Source organism: Nyctereutes procyonoides, unplaced genomic scaffold (genome assembly GCF_905146905.1).
Source record: "Nyctereutes procyonoides isolate TBG_1078 unplaced genomic scaffold, NYPRO_anot_genome, whole genome shotgun sequence".
NCBI lineage: Eukaryota > Metazoa > Chordata > Mammalia > Carnivora > Canidae > Nyctereutes > Nyctereutes procyonoides.
In genome coordinates this window covers 36492751-36514633 of record NW_026575048.1, presented here as the reverse complement: position 1 = coordinate 36514633, position 21883 = coordinate 36492751, and the positions used below count along the sequence as shown (strand labels likewise).

Below are 21883 nucleotides of genomic sequence, written 5' to 3'. Positions count from 1 at the left end.
GCTGGTTTTTTACATATTTTAATTTCCTTCCATGGGCTGGACATTTTATATGAAAATGTTATGTATGGTAATAATCTGAGTTGTATGACCTAGTACTTTCCTCCAAATGGGATAATACCTTAATCCCCAATTTTCCTCTCAGTTTTTAGTAACGATTCTTATACAAAAAGGGACTGCCTATAATATAAACAACAAGAAAAAGTAAACTTCCCTTCAGTTGTCTGGGAAGTGGACCCTGATTCGTGCCGGGAATCAAGCAGTCCCTCCCCAATAGGAGCCAGTCAGGTCACCGGCCTAGCCTACTGTTTGAGGCTTCCTTTTCATTATTCCTGCAATTTCCAGTGTCCCATAGGCATTATAGTAAGGAAAACTCAACAGCTCCGTTTCCCAAATATGTGCTCTATTTTCCTGCCTTGATACAATTCTCTCCCCTAATGAAAGTGAAAGAAGGAGAATCCCGAGGTCGCCGGTTAAAAACTCTAATAGATTGGATTATAGATCAAGAAGCGAACCAGGAAAAAAAAAAAGGCAATCAGACCGGCGCCTGCGCAGAGCCGCCGAGGAGCGAGAGGGCGTGCGCGGGGGCGGGGCGGCGCATGCGCGCCGCGACCTGTGGCCCATGCGCAGTGCCGAGTGCAACCTCCTCTCATGCGTTGGTTGTTACTCCAGCTGCCGGGCCCTCGCGAGGGTGATGGATTTTGAGAATCTTTTCTCCAAACCCCCCAATCCGGCTCTGGGTAAAAAACCGACCGCGGACTTTGATGAAAGGTGATTCCCTGTCTTTTCACGCTTTGATCTCAGGGGCCCCTCCGGGGTCTGCCTTTTGGTTCGGTTCGGAGGCCGCCGCGGCCGCGTGAGGACCACGCCGCGGGGTCGCGGGAGGGCGAGCGCGTGGGGTCCGCCTGGCCGGCGAGGGGTCAGACGTGGAGAGGTCTCTTTGGGGCCGCAGGGATGGAAGCCGGAGATGGGGCTCTCCGTTCGTCAGCCGCCACGGCCAGAGGTACCAGGACCCTGCTGGAGGGGAGCAGCGGGGTCCCGGCGGCGATGCGGTGGGGCCGAGGGGGGCCCAGGATGCTCCCTTTTCTCTGCGCTCCTGACCCGCTAGGCGCGGTTAGAAACCTCCGTGTGTCCCACTGTACTCGTCCCTTCACCAGACCGTCAGCTCCAAGCGGACAGGTTGCTCACTGACACATGCTAAACGCTTTTTTTTTTCTTTTCTTTTTTTCTTTTTGTGGAAAAAAGTCGAAACCCTAAGTTCATGAAGCAACGAGGGTAAATAGTGAATGGTTTACCTTTAGTTCGTTGATTTGTATCAAAAAACCCGAAAGACCATAATAAAGCAGCAAACACCGTTGGGATGTAACATTTCCTATAGGTTGAGAAAGGAACTGACAGCGCTGGCTAAATGGTGCTAGTTTATTGATGTGCTTAGAGACGTGTATAGTGCAGTGTGTTTACACCCAGATATTCATTTACTTTTTTTTTTTCTGTTTGAAGTGCTAAAAACCAACTTCTAAACCTGTTTTTTTTTCCCCCAGTTTCCCTGAGCTGAAACCAAGACACACAGCCTTTTGTTCCCTTTATTTCTCTCATTCTCAGCATATCCATCCCTTATTCTGGTTGATTTTTACCTCGCGATAGCACTCAAATATGTTCACTTCTCTCTGTCACAAATACCTTAAGTAAAATCACTATCTTAATTCAGGCTACTGTCAAGAGTTTTACTAAGGGGGGATCCCTGGGTGGCGCAGTGGTTTGGCGCCTGCCTTTGGCCCAGGGCGCGATCCTGGAGACCCGGGATCGAATCCCACGTCGGGCTCCTGGTGCATGGAGCCTGCTTCTCCCTCTGCCTATGTCTCTGCCTCTCTCTCTCTAACTCTCTCTCTCTCTGTGTGTGTGTGTGTGACTATCATAAAAAAAAAATTAAAAAAAAAAGAGTTTTACTAAGGGCTTTACATGAAATATGTCATTTAATCTTAACCTTGAAGATAAGATCTTGTCCTTGTTTTTGCAGGTGAGAAAATTGAGGCACAGAGAGGATAGATTGCACAGTGTAAGTGGCAGAACTAGGATTAAGTTATCCATGTTTGTGTTTCTAAGGCAAAACAACTAAAATAAAATACGATCTGTAAATATTGAAAAGAGACAAAGACACTAGCTGCAGATTGTATGATCACCTACAAAGGAAGTCAAGCGGAATCAGTTAAACTATTAAAGTACATAAGAGAATTCAGCAAGGTGAATCATCACAAAAAAAGACAATAACTGTGTGTAAGGAAACAATAGCAGCTATCAATTTGGAAATGTGTTGGACCAAAGACTCTATTCACAAAAACTTTACTGAACTACATGAAAGACACTTCTGGATTTTTGCCAAAATGTTAGGTAAAAGAATAGGTCAGTTTCTACATGAAAGACACTTCTGGGGATCCCTGGGTGGCGCAGCGGTTTGGCGCCTGCCTTTGGCCCAGGGCGCGATCCTGGAGACCCAGGATCGAATCCCACATCAGGCTCCCGGTGCATGGAGCCTGCTTCTCCTATGCCTATGTCTCTGCGCCTCTCTCTCTCTCTCTGTGCCTATCATAAATAAAAAAAAAAAAAAAAAAAAGACACTTCTGGATTTTTGCCAAAATGTTAGGTAAAGAATAGTATTGAAGTATGGAAGACATCTGTGAACCATTCTTGTTCATATCCTTTGTCCGTTTTCCTCTTCATTTAGTCTTTCTCTTTAAAATTTTAGGGTCTCTAGTCTGCAGATATTTTGCATCCGATTTATTTGTCTTTTGACTCTGCTTATGGCATTATTTTCATTGCATAAAGGGTTTTTTTTTTTAAATAAGGTCACATGAATAAATCTTTTATGGTTTTTGGATTTTTTTCCTAATAATTTTATGATGGGATTATTCATTTCTTGGGCACCTGCCATTTTCCTAGACCATGGGGCTATAGCAATAAATAAATAAAAGAGATAAACATCTCCCTGAGATTTATATTCTTCTGGTACAGACAATCCATAAATAGTATTTTAAGTGATGATAAATGCCATGGAGAAAAATGAAAGCTGGGTAGGGGGATAGGAAAGGTAGATATTTTATAGAAGGTAGTTAAAGCCTCAGTATATCACTGATAAGTAATATTTGAGTAGGGTGGTGAGGAAGGTTGATTTATAGCAGAATATAAAGGTCTTGAGGAGTGAGCATGGTGTGATTAGGTGATGGGAGCAAAGTGGCTAGAATGACAGTTGGAGTGGACTTAGTGTCGCGGGACTTGAAGAGAAATAGGACTTGAGAAGTACCTGGGGATAAGGTCAGGGAGGCAGATCATGTAGGGGCTTGTAAAGTGTCATAAGAAGGACTTTGGCTTTTACCCTGAATAAGATGAAAGGCTATTTATTGGGAGGATTTCAACAGAGTGACATTTTAGCAGGGTCATTTTGATTGTGTTGAGAGTGGAATATAACAGGGCAAGGGTAGCTTGGATCATGGTATTAGTAGCAAGAAGTGACCAAATACAGATGTATTTTGAAGATAAACTTTATTTTCTCACAGATTGGTTGGGGAATATTAAAAGAAGAGTCTAAGTTGACTTCGAGATTTTGGGTGATTAGAAAGGTGTCATTAGAAGGGTGAAGTTGCTGTTTAAAATACCAGGAGGATTAGGTCAAGAGTTCAGTTTGGGCTCTATTAAAAATATGTCAAGTAGCTATCCAGGTGGATGTGTTGGCTAGGAAGTTGGTCCTGCCTGCCTGAACTCAAATCTCAGCTCTACTAGTTAACTAGGTGTGTGGCAAGTTTTATAAAGCTTTGTGTAATTCCGTTTTCTCATCTGTAAAATGGGCTTCTAAGCCCTAGTATATATGTTATAGGGTTGTTGTGATGTGGATAATATGCATAGAATCGCTTCTGGAACAGGGTAAGCATAATGCAAGTGTCAGCCGCTGCTGTTACTGCTCTTACAGTCATTATCGTCATGATTGCTTTGCCTCAGGAGATGTTGCTTCCTACTCTCTTAGATGATTTATTACTGATAACTGGAGCAAAGAAGGTTTGCAACATTTGGTTTATTGGCTCTTGCAGAGATGGCTTCCATAGAGGCTCACAACTTGGTGCTTTATCTGATAGACGAAACTCAGGCTCTGTCTAGGGATAAATCAATGTTGAATTGGATGAAGCTGTGAAGCCTGAGCTCCTCCTGTAACTGCAAGAAAGCTCAAAGCCACTATTCACATTCTTCTTCTGGTAGTGCATTCCATGTGTAGCACGTTTTTTGAGAAAGTACACATTGCCTTCTTGACTTTATCTGGCATGTAACTCCTATCTTAAGCTTTTATTCAGTAGTCACTGCTTGTCCAGATACAAATGCTTTTAGTCCTCTGTATTTATGGTGTAAGCCATTATTTAGATTTACATATAAATTTCAGTGGCATCTTTGTTCACCAGTTTCTTATATTTCCCATCTTCATCTTTCTTGGGTTCATTTTTCGTTTTGGTAGAGTATCCTCAAATCATTGTCTCAGACAATGTCTCTCTGCATGTTCAACTTCTCAATCCTTGCAAGTCTAGAAACACCTTTCTTTTTCATCTTCCTGCTTGAATATAAGTTAGGTCCTCTCCTGACCTTGAAAGGCACCTTGCATTCTACCTGAAATACTATTCTTCTGTACGTTCCTTTGTTTGCTAACTTCTCTCTCTCTCTCTCTTTTTTTTTTTTTAAAGATTTTATTTATTTACTTGGTAGAGACAGAGTGTGCATGGGGGGAAGAGGGACAAGCAGATTCCCTGCTGAGCAGGGAGCCTGACACAGGCTCCATCCCAGGACCCTGGGATTATGACCTGAGCTGAAGGCAGGTGCTTAATTGACTGAGCTACCCAGGTGCCTCACTAACTTTTTTTTTAAAGTTTGTTTGTTTGTTTTGTTTGTTTTGTTTGTTTGTTTGTTTGTTTGTTTGTTTGAAGTAATCTCTGCACTCATTGTGGGGCTCAAACTCACAACCTGAGGATCAGGAGTGCATGCCCTATCTACTGAGCCAGCCAGGTATCCCTATTTGCTAACCCTTACATATTTTTTAAGCTTAGAAGACTTTGGCCCCCAAATCTAGGTTAAGAGTTCCCCATATATATGTACTATGGTTTTCATACTATATTAAAATTTCTTTTTTTTTTTTTTAAGATTTCTTTCTTTATTCATGAGAGACACAGGCAGAGGGAGAAGCAGTCTCCTTGCAGGAAGCCCAGTGTGGGACTCGATCCCGAATCCTGGGATCACACCTTAAGCTGAAGGCAGACGCTCAACCGCTGAGCCACCCAAGCATCCCTATATTAAAATTTCTGTATTTTTTTCCCTCCCAAGTACATAGGAAGTTCTCAGAAGGCAGGAACAAGGTCTTTTTCATCGTTGTATTCCAGGATTTAAAGCCTACAGCCTTGTATATGGTGGACACTCAATATTTGTTGAATGAATGGAACGATGAATGAATGGGTGGTTTATACAGCTCCTGATAGAACGTGAAGATTATGTAAACTAAAATTTCAGCTTTATGGTTTACTTACAAACACAAGTTGACATGTATGGCCTATCATAAATTTGTACAATATTCCTTGGAGTATTTGGACTAGAATTTGAATTTGGGACTTCTTTGAGGGCAAGTAGAAGATAAGCCAAAGCTGTGAATTTTAATGCTTTAATTTTAAAATGGTATGAACAATTTTCAGGTTGAAAAAACCATCTTGTATCATTTGATGTTTTTGCTGCAGAATCGATGATGGAATAGATGATACAGAAGTTGAAGAAACACAAGAAGAGAAAATAAAATGGGAAGTAAAACTGGAATGTGAACGAATACCCAAAAAAGTAAGATTAAGTTGGCATATTGAAAAAACAGACAGGAGTGAATGTGAGAAATTTATTAGGGGTCCTATTTGTCCCCAAACGGGACAATAGTCAGCATTGGAGACCTAGTTGCCTATATCAAGGAAACCTGATAACACTTAAGAAAATTTATCATTCAGAAGCTTCGGTCATTTAACATGAACTGTTTTAGTGTATTGCTTTTATTTTGGTTTTCCTTTTTTGTTTGTTTGTTTGTTTCCTTTTTTAAGATTTTATTTATTCATGAGAGACAAGCCCAGGCTCTACTCGCAAGTGCATAAAACATCAATGTGTAGTATCATAGCTGATTAAAAAGAGAACACCTAGGTAGAGACTTCGCAAGTCAAGAAACAGCATTACCCTCTGATGCCTCTTTTCTCAGTCATATTCCTTTGTTTCCTACTAGAGATAACTAGAGTTCTAACTTGCATGCTAATCACTTCCTTGCTCTTCTTTAGAGTTTTAGTTTTACTACTAATGCTGTCATCCTTGGGCAGCCCCGGTGGCGCAGCGGTTTGGCGCCGCCTACAGCCTGGGGTGTGATCCTGGAGACCCAGGATCAAGTCCCACATGGGGCTCCTTGCATGGAACCTGCTCTCTCTGCCTGTGTCTCTGCCTCTCTCTCTCTCTCTGTATGTGTCTCTCATGAATAAATAAAATAAAATCTTTAAAAAAAAAATGCTGTCATCCTTAAAAATACAGATTCTCCTTGCCTGTTTTTACACTTTATAGGAAGAGAATAAATAGTATTGTATGTGTTCTTTCTGTTATCTTTTTCTCAACATTATAAGATTCATAGTTGTTGGGGATCCCTGGGTGGCGCAGCGGTTTGGCGCCTGCCTTTGGCCCAGGGCGCGGTCCTGGGGACCCAGGGCTTTCGGTGCATGGGGCCTGCTTCTCCCTCTGCCTGTGTCTCTGCCATTCTCTCTCTCACTGTGTGCCTATCATAAATAAATAAAATTTTAAAAAAAAGATTCATAGTTGTTGTAGCATATACTTTTTTTATTTTCTGAGCTGCAACATATGCCAATATTGAATATACTAGCATTGTTGGTAGACATTTGGTCTGATTTCCATTTTTGGAGGTTATGGGTAGTGCTACTGCATTCTTTCACATGTATCCTGTTGCACAGGTGCTTGTATTTACCTAGGACTAAAACTGCTGGGTCTTACAGTATAAGCATCTTTACCTTTACCTTAATGCCAAACTCTACTCCAAAGTAGTTCTACCAGTTTTTATTCCCAGGGGTAGCGTATGAGAGACTGTATTTCTGTGGCTTCACATTTGATATTGTCATCCATCATGTTTTTTGCCATCTGCTGAAGTAGCTCATTGTAACTAAGCTTGCATTTTTTTGATTACTATTGGGATGGAGCCTCTTTTCATATGTTTGTCCCATTCAGGTTTTTTGTTGTTGTTGTTGCCCTTTCAAGTCTTTCTGTCTTCTTCTTATAATTATTAGTTTCTCTGTGATTGTTTTTTTCTTGATTTACAATTCTTTATTTTTGATTGTAAGGGGTTTTTTTCCCCTTCATTGTGGATTATGTATTGCAAATACTTGCTTATTTTGTGGCTTTACATGATGGTATTTTTTAATTAAAAGTTCATAATTTTAGTGTATTCAAATTTATTAACCTTCTTTGTAATTAGTGTTTTCTGTCTTTTACTTAAATATCCTTAGATAATAAAAATATTTTACTGTAGTCTCTTCTAAAAGATTGTTTTGTTTTTCACATTTAAATTTATAGTCATCCATAATTTATTTTTGTATCTGTATACTGTGAGGTAGGGGTGACAAATTCTGTTTTACTTTTTTTTCCTGTTGTCATACTCAGTTGTTCTGGCACCATTCATTGAGGAAAAAGAATCATTTTTTCCCCTGCTGGTCTATTATAAAAAAATCAAATGTTCATGTTTGATGTGTTTGTTTCTGGGCTCTGTTCTCTTCCTCTGGTTTATCTGTCTAGCCCTCCCCCAAGATCTCACCATGTTAATTATTGCAGCTTTATAATGAGTTTGGATGAGGGATCTCTTCTGGACAGCAGGGTAGAACTTCTATTGTAAGTTGAGCAGATAGAGTATATTTCTGATGGGGCTTGCTCCCAAATGCCAGGATGTAGAGGACTTCACTCTGTGGTCTTAGTACCCACATAAGAAGACTGAGCTTTTATCAGACATTTTATTCAATTTCTTTATTCTCTTTTTTGCCTGTTTGAAAGTATTCTAGTGAAGGACAGGGCAGAGAGAATTTGTTACAATAGCTCTATCTGTTTTTATGTAGAATTTTTTTTTTAATTTTATTCATTTATTCATGAGAGATACAGAGAAAGAGAGGCAGAGACACAGGCAGAGGGAGAAGCAGGCTCCATGCAGGGAGCCCAATGTGGGACTCGATCCCCAGACCCCAGGACCACTCCCTGAGCCAAAGGCAGGCGCTAAACGCTGAGCCACCCAGGGATTCCCTGTTTCTATGTAGAATTTTAATTCATCCTCTTTATAGTCCCATTCTCACACTCCAGCCGAAGCCCAACCTCCCAATTATAACTTCTGTTTTTCAAAAATTTGCCAAGAATTTGTTAAACTTTTCTCAATTACTGATGAATGCACTTCATGGCCCCCCTACCCCCATTAATATTAGGGATCTATTTTTACATTTTTGTATTTTTATTTGGTATCTCAGGAAGCCATACTACCTCAATAAATCATCCTGAATTAAAAATCATTTGCTTAGAAAAACCCTTTATTTAGACTTCTTCATTAAAGAGAAAAAGTTATAGTATATTTGTATACTTTCTAAATTATATAGAAAACAACAAATATCAAAGCAATGAGTTTATAGCTAGTTGCATGAAGAAAAGTATTAAAGCAGTCATTTGTATTTTGTGTATTTCATTGCCTTCTGAAAAGTCAATTAGTAATATTCATCTCTAAGTATAATAAAACAACATAGTTAATGATTATTCTGGTTTTGTTCATGTTGCCATGTCATTTCATCTCTTTATTATAAATAAATCAGACATGTTATCACCTGTTAAAGGGGGTCTGCTTTGGTACATAATTTTATGTGTAAGTGAGCACTAACCACTCATTTGGATCATTGTGTTATTTTGATTCAGATATACTGAATAGAACTCATCTCTGTGTATTTGACTAAGCCATACTCCATGGGAGCTGTTGCGTAATTGAATGACTCTCCCTGTGCCCACTAAATAAAATTAAAGGCCCAAACCATGGTAAACATAATAATTATCACAGGAGTTAGCCGGCTTTTTCATAAAGGACCAGATAGTGCATCTTACCGTCTTTGTGAGCCATACTGTCCCTGTCACAAATAGACAGGTGGAGATAACACAGAAGTGAATGAATGGGTATGACTGTGTTCCAGCAAAACTTTGTTTAACAAAAACAGGAGGCCAGGCTGACATCTGCCAACCCCTGACCAGAAGTTATGTTTACAAGTTTGTTCCACGGTATTAGTTTTAAAAGGTACTCTTTCTTGAAAACTTGGAGACAGGGAACTTGATGGCGTGATATTGTTGGATTGGTTAACAGTCTTGTCAAGTGTAATGAAGATGAGGTAGGTGTACATTGGAGCCATCATCAGGTTAGGAAACTTTCTCCCCTTGATTCTTTTTATTTTATTTTATTTTATTTTATGATAGTCAAACACAGAGAGAGAGAGGCTGAGACACAGGCAGAGGGAGAAGCAGGCTCCATGCACCAGGAGCCCGATGTGGGATTCGATCCCGGGTCTCCAGGATCGCGCCCTGGGCCAAAGGCAGGCACCAAACCGCTGCGCCACCCAGGGATCCCTCTCCCCTTGATTCTTCACTCAGGTAGCAAATTCATTTTATAGGCCTTAGATCATTCCTCTGGTGGTATGACTCTTAGATTTGTATTAACCATCAAAAGTAAGCCATTAAGTTGGACCACCGAGTATATTTTATAATAGAGGTTTTCTGGTTTGTTTGGTTTGAGTCTGCTGCCTTCGTCAGTTGTGTGAAATTAGATTAGAGTCCAGGTCTCAAAGCATGCTCTGGGGCAGGATGATTGGCCAATTTAACGGTACATATGTCATCTCTTCCTAACATCAAAATAGGAGCCCTTTGGCACTTGGGCTTTTTTTTTTTTTTAATAAATCTTTTAATTAAAATGTATCCCAGATACAAACTGTAATTAGTTACACAACTTGATATACTTGTGTCACCAAGTGTAGACACCTATATCAGTACTTGAAAATTCTTGTACACAAAGTATTTTAAGTTGTCTGCTGTGGGTGCACCTGGTTGAGTGTCTGCCTTTGGCTCAGGTCGTGATCCCAGTGTCCTAGGATCAAGTACTTATAGGCTTCCCACAGGGAGCCTGCTTCTCCCTCTGCCAGTGTCTCTGCCTCTCTCTCTCTCTGTCTCTCATGAATAAATAAATAAAATCTTAAAAAAAAAAAAAGTTGTCTGCTGTGATCATCTCAGGCTGACTCAGGGTCAACTGCCATACCTGGGTTCCTATTCCAGTGGGTGCCTATGTTTGATTACAACAACAGAGTTAGAAAACTTTCTGAAAGTAAACTTGCTTACAGAGAACTGGGCACTTCTTTGTTCTTTATCATCAGTGTGCTGCCACCAATGCTGTGAGTTACAGGAAAAAGAATAGGCTTTGCTAGCTGTGATATATCTTAGTATAGTAGATTTTTCACTTGGGCCATTACTGTTTACTTGTTCTTTTATGAAATGACGAGTTATTGAATTAAACCATTTAAAAGCATAGTTGATGGAAAGGGAGAGATAAAATGTAAATTATAATACTGTAGTTCAATCAAATTATATCAAATAATTAAGATTTGGGTTTACTCTTTTGATTCAGTAAAGTACATCTGGTGTACAAATTGAGAATCTTCCATCAAATTTTCTTCAAGGATGGATTTGTTGTGTTGGGTTTTGTTGTGTTTGTTTTAAATTCTGGACAATTTTAAATATTTAAGAGCGGAAAGAATATACAAATCTCTATATACCCATCACCCAACCTCAGCAATGATCAGTTCTTGGCCCGTCTTTATTTCTTCTTTTTAACCAGATTGTTTTGTATCATGCCAGCTGTTTAAAATTGAAAATTTAATTTTTACTTAGTTTAAGCACTTTGGGAACTCTACAACATCACCAAAGAATTTGCAATATAGAAAATCAAGAAGTAAGGACTACGATGTGTATAGTGATAATGATATCTGCAGTCAGGAATCAGAAGATAATTTTGCTAAAGAGCTTCAGCAGTATATACAAGCTAAAGAGATGGCAAATGCTGCTCAATCCTTACCATGTTCTGAAGAATCAAGGAAGAAAGAAGGAGTGAAGGATACCCAGAAAGGTAAGGGTGAAATTATTTTGTCATTTAAAGTCTTTCTAGAGAACCAATCACAGTTGTCCATATCTGGACTCGGATTTGAGGAGTGGAGGGGATTTTCTCCTGCATTTTATCTCATAGTAAGATCATGCTTTCCATGGATCTCTACATCAGATGCGAGTTTGCATGACCTGAAACTCCCCACCCCCCTCCTGGCCATTCGGTATACAAATGCTTAGTTTGTAGGAAGAGAGTATAGGGCAGTTATCAAAGGCTTTGAAAGGGAGACTGCTTTGAAAGGGAGAATGGTAAATTCTTGGCCTCTGCATATATGAAGGACAAGATATACCTGTTTGGGGCACGCCTAAGTGACTTAGTGGTTGAACGTCTGCCTTTGGCTCAGAGCGTGATCCTGGTCCCTGGTTTGACTCCCACATCGGGCTCCCTGTATGGAGCCTGCTTCTCCCTCTGCCTGTGTCTCTGCCTCTCTCTCTCTCTCTCTCTCTCTCTCTCTCTCTCTCATGAATAAATAAATCTGTATATATAAAAAAAAAAAACTTGCACAAGAGAGGGAGAAAAAGGGAGAGAATCCTAAGCAGACTGCACCAAGCACAGAGCCTGACATGGGGCTTGTTCCCACAACCTTGAAATTAATGACCTGAGCTGAAACCAAGAGTCAGACACCTAAGCCATTGAGTCACCCAGGCGCCCCTGTAGAGAATATTTCTTAAGGGTAAACTGCTATTGTGCTTTTATGTTCTCATAAACTGAAATTAAAGTATTAACACTTAGTGTTTATGATTTAAACACATCAGATTAACTTTCTTGTTTTTAGCTGTTAAACAAAAAAACAAAAACCTTAAAGCTGTTCAGAAAAATGGTAAACAGAAGAAAATGAAGCGAAAATGGGCTGGTGCTGGACAGAAAGGATCAAACATCTCACTGCGGAGCAGTGGCTCACTGGAAAAGGTACAAGAGTATAGACATGCAGAAACACACCTACATGCTGCAGAATTTTTATCTTACACTTCAGGGACAAGCCATAAGACAAGGGTTCTCTGATGGTGAAAAATGTCCTCACTGTCTGTGGGTTCTCCATGTCATCCCTTGTCACTGTTGCAGCTGCCTTCCTCTCGCTTGTTAGGTGCCAGCACCATTGTGAAGCCTTAGTGTTGTGCTTGTTTACCTGAATACATGCACACAAATCCCTTGATTTTGGAATGTTGTACTGTCAGTGACTGGAAAAACATGGGAAGCAAGGAGAAGATAAAGTATCCAAGAGAACACTTCAAAAGTTACAGAGTCTTAACAGAGTTTCTAGTATTGCAGTCTCTGTGGGAATGAAACATGAATATTCCTGAGCTTTAGCCTTCCAAAACACCCCCAACCCTCCTGGTATTTTGATTTTGCTCTGTAGAAGGACCTCTTCCTTGGTCTGCAGATATATTCATGATGGGACAGTAAGTGACTACTGTGAACTCTGCCTTTCTCAGGGCTTTGAAACTAACCTTTTTTGTTATGCTTTGTCCAGAAGACAAGAGTTAGGGGTGGTAAAATATTAGAAAGTTCAAATATTAATAGACTGAAACATATTTATATAAAATCTTGCCTTCTGTATTTTACAAATGAGGAATTTGAAGCCCTGGGGGTTCAGACAACTGCTCAGAGTCACACAGGGCCAGGCCACAGCTGGAGTTTGCTTTCCCGACCCTGTCTGCAATCCTTTCATTTGGTTTACATTAACTCAAGTAATTTTTCAACTGACAGCCCTTCTACATGAGGAACGAACTGTAAACATGTATGTTGGAGTTTAATAACACAGTCAAATAAAACCAAAGATTTACGCTGACACGTATTTATTAGACACGTAACTTTGATGGTGTTAAGTGGAAATTTGACATTATTACAGAGCAAATCACAAAAATGTAGTTAGGTCCCTTCTTTCCACACTGAATTTCTAAAACTGTATTCAGAAATTTGGTATGCAAAAGCTATAAATTGTACCACAAGTTAACAAGCTAAAAATGGTTTATGTTTCTGAAGAGCTAAAATGTATTATGCAATTCCCCTTTGGTTTTTTATATAAAAGTTGCCTTCTGTTTTTATATCTCTTTTGCCATCGTTGAGGTTATATTTGTTGTTACATTTTTTAATGTGAGCTGGTTATTATTCTCTGCTCTCACTCAGTGAGGATCTCCTTGAAATGAAAGATCACATTGCTTTTGGTTCACTTTATTGGTTTTAGTTTTGTCTCCATTGTTCTGAAGAGGCTTATTCCTAGACTGGTTTTTATCACAAGTAGTAGCACTTTCATTAAAAAAGATTTTTTTATCCGATCTTTAAAAATAAGGGCAAAGTGTAATAAAATATTCAAATTGCACAAACATAAATATTCAATGCTGGAATGCTATTGTAATTGGCAGAATATTTATTTTTCAGTTGTGCAAAAGTTCAAATCTTACAAATGAAGGCCAATTAAAAAGTTATAAAGGTAGTTAAAATAATTTTGTGCAATGGAATAAAATGTTTAAATTTCTATTTCTCACAATTAGTTCTTTGTTTTTGTTTTCAAAGGATGATAAACCTAAAGAGAAGCAGCAGCATGTGAGAATGAGTCAGGGATTCATCAACCAACATACGGTGGAACGCAAGGGGAAACAAATTTGTAAATATTTTCTTGAGCGGAAATGTATTAAGGTATAAAAACCTACGTAAGCAAAAGTATAATAAAATGTAAGGTATAGCAAAAATATACTAAAGCTAACTTTTGTTTCCCTTAGATAGTCTAAAAGCATACCTATATGTTTTTATAATTGTTTCCTTTTGGAAAAGATTAAACTAGAAAACTTTATTGAAATATTCTTTTATGTTTACTTTTTTTAATTTTTTTTTTTAAGATTTTATTTATTTATTCATGAAAGACACAGAGAGAGAAAGGCAGAGACATAGGCAGAGGGAGAAGCAGGCTCCAGGGAGGGAGCCCGATGTGGAACTCAATCCTGAAACCGCGGATCATGCCCTGAGCCAGGGGCAGGTACTCAACCGCTGAGCCACCGAGGCATCCCTTCTTTTATGTTTAAGAAGAGTTTTTTAAAAAATATTTTGTGTTAAAAATGTTTAGGACTTAACAGGATTTTAAGCAGTTAGGTGTGGTGTGGTTATAAGATAGTTCTTTAAGAATTAGACTGTTGGGGATGCCTGGATGGCTCAGCAGTTAAGCGCCTGCCTTCAGCCCAGGGCATGATCCTGGAGTCCTGGGATCGAGTCCCACATTGGGCTCCCTGCATAGAGTCTACTTCTCCTTCTGTCTATGTCTCTGTCTCTCTCTCTCTGTGTGTCTCTCATGAATAAATACAATCCCTTTTTAAAAAATTAGAGTTAAAAAAAAAGTTTTATACTTTAATTTAATGCTTCTAAGACTTTCTGGGATCATTTGCTTATCTTAAGCTGAGTAGGAATTGAATGACTTGGGACGCCTGGGTAGCTCAGCAGTTGACCGTCTGCCCTCGGCTCAGGGCATGGTCCTGGAGTCCCAGGATTGACTCCCACATTGGGCTCCCTGCATGGAGCCTGCTTCTCTCTCTCTATGTGTCTCTTTTGAATAAATAAATAAAATCTTAAAAAAAAAAAGAAAAAGGAATTGAATGACTTAATTGTGAGAAATAATGGCTTTTTGTTGTTCCTTCTTTTGGCCCAGGGAGACCAGTGTAAATTTGACCATGATGCAGAGATAGAGAAGAAAAAGGAAATGTGTAAATTTTATGTACAAGGATATTGTACCAGAGGTGAAAACTGTCTGTATTTGCATAATATCCTTTATCACAAATTATAATAACTTTACTTTTTCTGAATATTTACATGAGCATTTTAAATATGTATAATTTTGAATGAAGCTTGTGTTTTAGCTATGGTAAAATCATATTATCCAAGCCCAACCCAGTATCAAAGTGGTTAAATTGTATAGATATTTTTTCCCCAAGAGAGAAAAGATAGATTCTTTAGTAATTCTCTCAAATGAAGATCCTTCACCTAGTTAGTACAGCAGCAGGTTCATAAGACCTATTCAACCCCCAGAAAGACTGTCAGAATTTCTGCTGTGACATTAACTAAGTGTGTTTATATTCATATAAGCTGTTTTGTCGTTTCAGGTTTTGTTTTTGTTTTTTTTTTAATGATTTTATTTTTAAGTAATCTCTATACCCAACGTGGGACTTGAATTTTACAACCCAGAGATCAGGAGTTGCATGCTCTGTCAATTGAGCCAGCCAGGTGCCCTCATATAAGCTACTTTTTTTTTTTTTTTTTAAAGGAATTGCATAGTTTGGGAGTACTTGTTTTCTCTATATTCTGTACTGAATGGAGGTTAACTGTCCCTTAATTTGGTAAATAACCCTAACTCTTTAGTACAAATGGTGCAGACATGTTGTAAAAACGTGGAACATAAACATTTTAGGGTAATAGCACCTTTGGGTATTACAGAAGTTGTTTTCCTTCAGTCATTCAATAGACAGAATCTCAAATTCTAACTTGAGAGTTTTTTCCTAGAAAACAATATTGAAGTTGTTTAAATTGATCCTATTTTAAACAAGCCTAATATCTGAAGGATCTAAATTTATAATATCTATCATTGTTATTGACTTTAATTCCCCCACCCCAAAAGAGTGGTTTAAAAATAATCTCATTTCTTTTTTTTTTCAATAATCTAATTTCTTAAAGTATTTGAAGTAGTACACATCCTTTTCTTTTTTTTTTTTTTAATTTTTATTTATTTATGATAGTCACACACACACACAGAGAGAGAGAGAGGCAGAGACACAGGCAGAGGGAGAAGCAGGCTCCATGCATCGGGAGCCCGACGTGGGACTCGATCCTGGGTCTACAGGATCGCGCCCTGGGCCAAAGGCAGGCGCCAAACCGCTGCGCCACCCAGGGATCCCCATCCTTTTCCTATATCAATGAAACATACCTACAGTTTATTATAAAAATAGATATGAAGAAAAAGTATCCTGTGATAGCCATTAAACTTGATTTATATAATTATCCTAAAATTAGATGTTTCATGTAATTCAATTAAGAATGTATTGTCTCATATTTTAAGAGAGATTTAGTGTTTCTACTACTAGGAAAGGCCTTTATATAGTGAAAATAAAATCAGGAAATTAATAATAACAAATTATTTTAGTTGGATTAAAGTTGTTCTCCTCAACACTTGGATTACATGAATATCCTTGCAAGTTTTACCATACAGGAACAAAATGTTATCAGGGTGAATATTGCAAGTTTTCACATTCTCCACTGACTCCTGAAACACAGGAATTGTTGGCTAAAGTAAGTATAATTTTAACTTTTGTTTTTCTTTTTTAAAGAATATGTTTGAACTAAGGGTGAGAATTTGGAAACACACTGTTCTTTAAGGTTACTATATGGGACATATTAGGACTGACAATCTTAGAATTTATTTCCATTTAGAAAATTATTATTCACGTGTGTGTATTTTTTTGTTAAAGGAAAATTCATACTATTGTTGGTGAGAACATGCCAGTTTATACTTATATAAGTATATGTATATGTTGTATGTTGTCACACTGTTTTGTACTTATTACTTATATAAGTATAAACTGGCATGTTCTCAAAACCTTCAATATATTTCAACTTTAGTAGCCTTGTTAACCAAAGGAAAACAAAGTAAGTAGGAAAACTTGTACTCCTGTTATACTCTTAGAAGGAATGCTAGGAATCATTGGGTGGTAAATATTTTAGAGTTACATCAAAACATAAGTAGTTATTTCACGAGTTTTCTTCAAATATGCTTTTAGTCAATAAGGAAAGATAAATTAAAAAATAATAGTCATTTACATACTCTCATTTCCTGTATGTTAGTTGGAATTAGTGTCTTCAAAATTAAATTGCAATATAAGTGAAAATAAAAGATTATCTTAGAACCAAGCCATACCGTCCTGTGGCAGAAGGTTCTCTTGAGTGTATGTAAATATTAGAAAGTCAAAGATGCTTATTTTTGGATATTTTTAGGTTATAAAAATGAAGGCTTACCCTGGAACTAAAATCATACCAAATATTTTGTTACTAGTATGAAATATATATGGAAAAAAGATAGATGTAAAAGTTATCTTTCAGACCTTAACAGTAAATATTAGACGATTACTAGGATAAATAGTATTGGAATCACTAGACAATTACAAGAGCATTATGATGTAGCTGAATTAGACATTGATGCATAAAAATGTGTGATTTTTTTTCATTTAGGTTTTGGATACTGAAAAGAAATCATCATGAAAATAAAAGGCATAAAAAGGTAAAATTAGCATTTAGTGTGTTTCTTTTTTTCTCTCTGAAGCATCTCTAGAAATTGGCTTGGAAGCATAGGACTTTTCCATTTTCTAAAATAGAAATCTTTTTCTTTCTCTTCTCTCACTAAAAAATTACAAAATTTTTGATACATATACATAGATATATATGTCTACCTTCTTGGACCTGCTTCTCTCTCTTGGTTTGTCACTATCTTTTGTATTTGATGTACTAACTAACTAGTCTAGTTTTGCTTGTGTTTGGATTTTATTTTTTTTAATTTTTTATTTATTTATGATAGTCACAGAGAGAGAGAGAGAGAGAGAGAGGCAGAGACATAGGCAGAAGGAGAAGCAGGCTCCATGCACCGGGAGCCCGACGTGGGATTCAATCCCGGGTCTCCAGGATCACGCCCTGGGCCAAAGGCAGGCGCTAAACCGCTGTGCCACCCAGGGATCCCATGTTTGGATTTTATAAATATTCTGTGTATTTATTGGTGACTTGCTATTTTCACTCAACATTACATTTCTTTTTTTGATGAGGTGGAGAAAGAGCATGAGTGAGCAAGCAGGGGAAAGGGGTTGGGGGAGAGAGAAGAGAGCATCTCAAGCAGTCTCCATACCCAGTGTACAGCCCAATGCAGGGCTTGATCTCACGATCTAGACACCTTTGTCAGAAATCAGTTGTCTATAAATGTACGAATTTCTAGACTTTCAGTTGTGTTCTGTTGCTTTATATGTTTATCCTTGTATTTTATATGTTATGCTCTATATGTTTCTTGTTCTATGTGTTTATCCGTATATGTTGTCACACTGTCTTGTGATTACTATGGCTTTATACCAAGTTTTTTTTTTTTACTTTTATTTATTTATTTTTAAAGATTTTATTTATTTATTCACGAGAGACACAGAGAGAAAGAGAGAGGCAGAGACACAGGCAGAGGGAGAAGCAGGCTCCATGCAGGGAGCCTGATGTGGGACTCAGTCTCAGGACCCCGGGATCACACCCAGAGCCAAAGGCAGATGCTTAACCACTGAGGCACCCAGGTGTCCCATATATCAAGTTTTAAAATAAGGAAATATAAGCTGCCTCCAATTTTATTCACCTTTTTAAACATTGTTTTGGCTATTTGGTATCTTTTGCTTTTCCATATAAATTTTAGGAAAATTTCTGCAAAAAACCTGTGCTGGGATTTTTTTTTTTTTTTAAGATTTTATTTATTTATTCATGAGAGACACACACAGAGAAAGAGGCAGAGACACAGGCAGAGGGAGAAGCAGGCTCCATGCAGGCAGCCCAACACGGAACTCGATCCCAGGACCCCAGGATCACGCCCTAGGCTGAAGGCAGCGCTAAACCGCTGAGCCACCCGGGTGTCCCTGTGCTGGGATTTTGACAGAGATTTGCGTTGATATGTGGAGAATTGCCATGTTCTATGTTCTGTGAATATGGAATGTATCTCAATTTATTTAGATCTTTAGTTTCTCTCAGTTTTGTAGTTTTCACTGTACAAGTATGTTGTTTACACTTCTTGTGTTAAGTTTATTTACACATATTTTTTCCTCTTTGATGCTCTTGATGAATGGAATGGCTTTGATTTTTTAATTTAAAAATTTTTTTAAAATATTTTATGTATGTATGTATTTATTTATTTATTTATTTATTTATTTATTTATTTATTTGAGAGAGAGAGAGAGAGCAGGAGCTGGAGGCAGGGAGAGGGAGTAGCAGGCTCCCTGCTGAGCAGGGAGTCAGATGTGGGGCTCGATCCCAGGACCCTGGGATCATGACCTGAGCCAAAGGCAGCCACTTAGCTGACTGGGCCACCAGGTGCCCTGAATGGAATGTTTTTTTTTTTTTTTTTAATTTTTTTTTTATTTATTTATGATAGTCACAGAGAGAGAGAGAGAGAGAGAGAGAGAGGCACAGATACAGGCAGAGGGAGAAGCAGGCTCCATGCACCGGGAGCCCGACGTGGGATTCGATCCCGGGTCTCCAGGATCGCGCCCTGGGCCAAAGGCAGGAGCCAAACCGCTGAGCCACCCAGGGATCCCTGGAATGTTTTTTAAACTTCATTTTTGGATCATATATTCAGGTATAGAGAAATAGAATTGATTTTTGCGTTTTGATCTTGTTTCCTGAGACTTTGCTGTACTCATTTATTAGCTCTGTAGATGTGTATGTATGTTCTTAGGAATTTCTATATTTTCTCTGAGAATAAAGACAGTTTTACTTCTTCCTTTCTAAACTGGATGCCTTTCTTTCTTTTGATTGAGTGATTTCACTGGCCAAAACCTCTTGTGCAATGTTACATAGAAGAAACAGCACACATCATTGACATTTCCTGATATTAGGCAAAAACCATTCAGGCCTTCACCATTGTGTATGATTTTAGTTGTAGGTATTTCAGAGATACTCTTCATTGGTTTGAGGAAGTTCCCTTCTATTTTGAGAGCTTTTATTGTGGATGGGTGTTGGATTTTGTCAAATGCGTTTTCCTTATTTACTAAGATGCTCATATCATTTTCCCCCTTTATCCTATTAACATGATATAGTACATTATTATGACATATTCAGATGTTAAACCAGTCTTGCATTCTTGAGATAATTCCCACTTGGTTATGGCGAATAACCTGTTTTGAATATTTTTGGATTTGGTTTGCTAATATTTTATTAAGGATTTTTATTCTATTCTTATATAGCTTTCTTCTCTTATGATGTCTTTTTCTAGCTTTGCTGTCAGGGTACTGGCTTCTTCAAGTGAATTGAGAGATGTTCCTTCTTCCTTTATTTTCTGGAAGAGTTTTTGAAGGATTGGTATTATTCCTTCTTTAAATATGTGGTAGAATTTACCAGTGAAGACACCTGAGTCTGAGCTTTTCTTTAACAGAAGATTTTACATATTGATTCAGTTTTTTTCCTTTTAATGGGTTTATTCAGGGTTTTTTTTTTTTTTTCCTTGAATCAGTTTTGGTAATTTGTATTTTCCTGTTAATTTTGCTGTTTCATCTAAGTTGTCTACTTTGGTAGCATAAATTTATCCATAATATTGTTTTATAATCCTTTTGAGTTCTATATCAAAAACATTTCTGTATCAAGAAGAGATTTCTGTGTCAACAATTTTGAGTTCTATATCATAGTGATGTGTCCTCCTTTTGTTCCTCATTTTGGTACTTTTAAGTCTACTTTTTTTTTCTTGATCAGTGTAACTAAATGTCTGTTTTGTTGATCTTTCAAAGAACCAACTTGATTTCATTGATTGTTCTCTATTTTTTTATTGATATCTAATCAATTTTTAAAATTTCCTTCCTTTTGCTTACTCTGTGTTTAGTTTGCTCCTGTGTAGATTTTAGAGTCAGTTTCCCGAACTCCTCTCCACCCCCAGCAATGCAAAACAAAAACAAATGCTTTGGGGTTTTTCTTGTTTTGTTTTGTTTTTAAAGATTTTATTTATTTATTCATGAGAGAGGCAGAGACACAGGCAGAGGGAGAAGCAGGCTCCATGCAGGGAGCCTAATGTGGGACTCGATCCTGGGACTCCAGGATCACGCCCTGAGCCGAAGGCAGGTGCCAAACCGCTGAGCCACCCAGGGATCCTCATTTTGGGGTTTTTTGGATAGTATTTCTTTAGCTGTGTACATCAGTTTGGAAACAATTGAGAGCTTTTTGAAAGTGAGTTTTTCAGTCCATGAATATGTTGTCTATAGTCTTCAAATGTTTTTTTGATAAAGTTATCATTTGCCCTAGTGGGCCTACACATTTTTGTTAGGTTTTTTTTTTCTCAAATAAATAATTTTGGATGTTATTCTTACTCCTATTTTCAAAGTTGATTTTTCTGAATTGAATTAGCAACTTTGCTTAATTTCTCTGTTAAATTAATGAGTAAATGTTTCTGGATTTTTCTGTAGACATATCTGCATATAATGATTTTTATTCTTTTTGCAGTTCTTATTTATTTTTATTGTTGACTAGGCCTTATAGTACAAGATTTAAAAAATATCAATTATATTGAAGTATACATTATATATAATGTACCCATTTTAAGCATACAGTTTGGTTCAGTTAAATATATTCACATTGTTTTGCATCCAATCTTCAGAACTTTTTCATCTTGCAAAACTGAAACTGTGAACCCATTATACAGTAACTACCCATTTCTTCCCTCCCCCAAGCCATTGGCAACCACCATTCTCCTTTATGTCTCTATGATTTGGATAATTCCAGGTACTTCATGTAAGTGGAATCCTGGAGTACTTGTTTTTTTGTGACTGGCTTCTTTCACTTAACATAATATCCTCAAGGTTCATTTACGTGGCATGTATCAGAATTTCCATCCTTTTTCAGGCTAATTCTCCATTACATGTAGCTACCACA

At 37.9% G+C, this 21883-nt stretch overlaps 1 protein-coding gene across 8 annotated transcripts in view; it reads left to right on the top strand.

Annotated features, from left to right (window-relative positions):
- Positions 1–622: 622 nt before the first annotated feature.
- ZC3H8 (zinc finger CCCH-type containing 8) overlaps positions 623–21883 on the top strand; it is a 29723-nt gene continuing 8462 nt past the window's right edge. For 7 of the 8 annotated variants that reach the window (XR_008664739.1, XR_008664738.1, XR_008664737.1 and 4 more), the window contains exons 1-8: positions 623–768; positions 5754–5850; positions 10993–11227; positions 12039–12172; positions 13778–13900; positions 14901–15014; positions 16424–16531; positions 17468–17516. Coding sequence is in view for 5 of the 8 variants with exons in the window: in XM_055327464.1 (XP_055183439.1) it covers positions 692–768; positions 5754–5850; positions 10993–11227; positions 12039–12172; positions 13778–13900; positions 14901–15014; positions 16424–16531; positions 17468–17497 (918 nt within the window). In the remaining 3 variants the exon portion in view is untranslated. Of the gene's footprint in view, positions 769–5753; positions 5851–10992; positions 11228–12038; positions 12173–13777; positions 13901–14900; positions 15015–16423; positions 16532–17467; positions 17517–19400; positions 20468–21883 lie in introns of those variants that run through there. The other variant, XM_055327465.1, reaches the window with a different exon arrangement.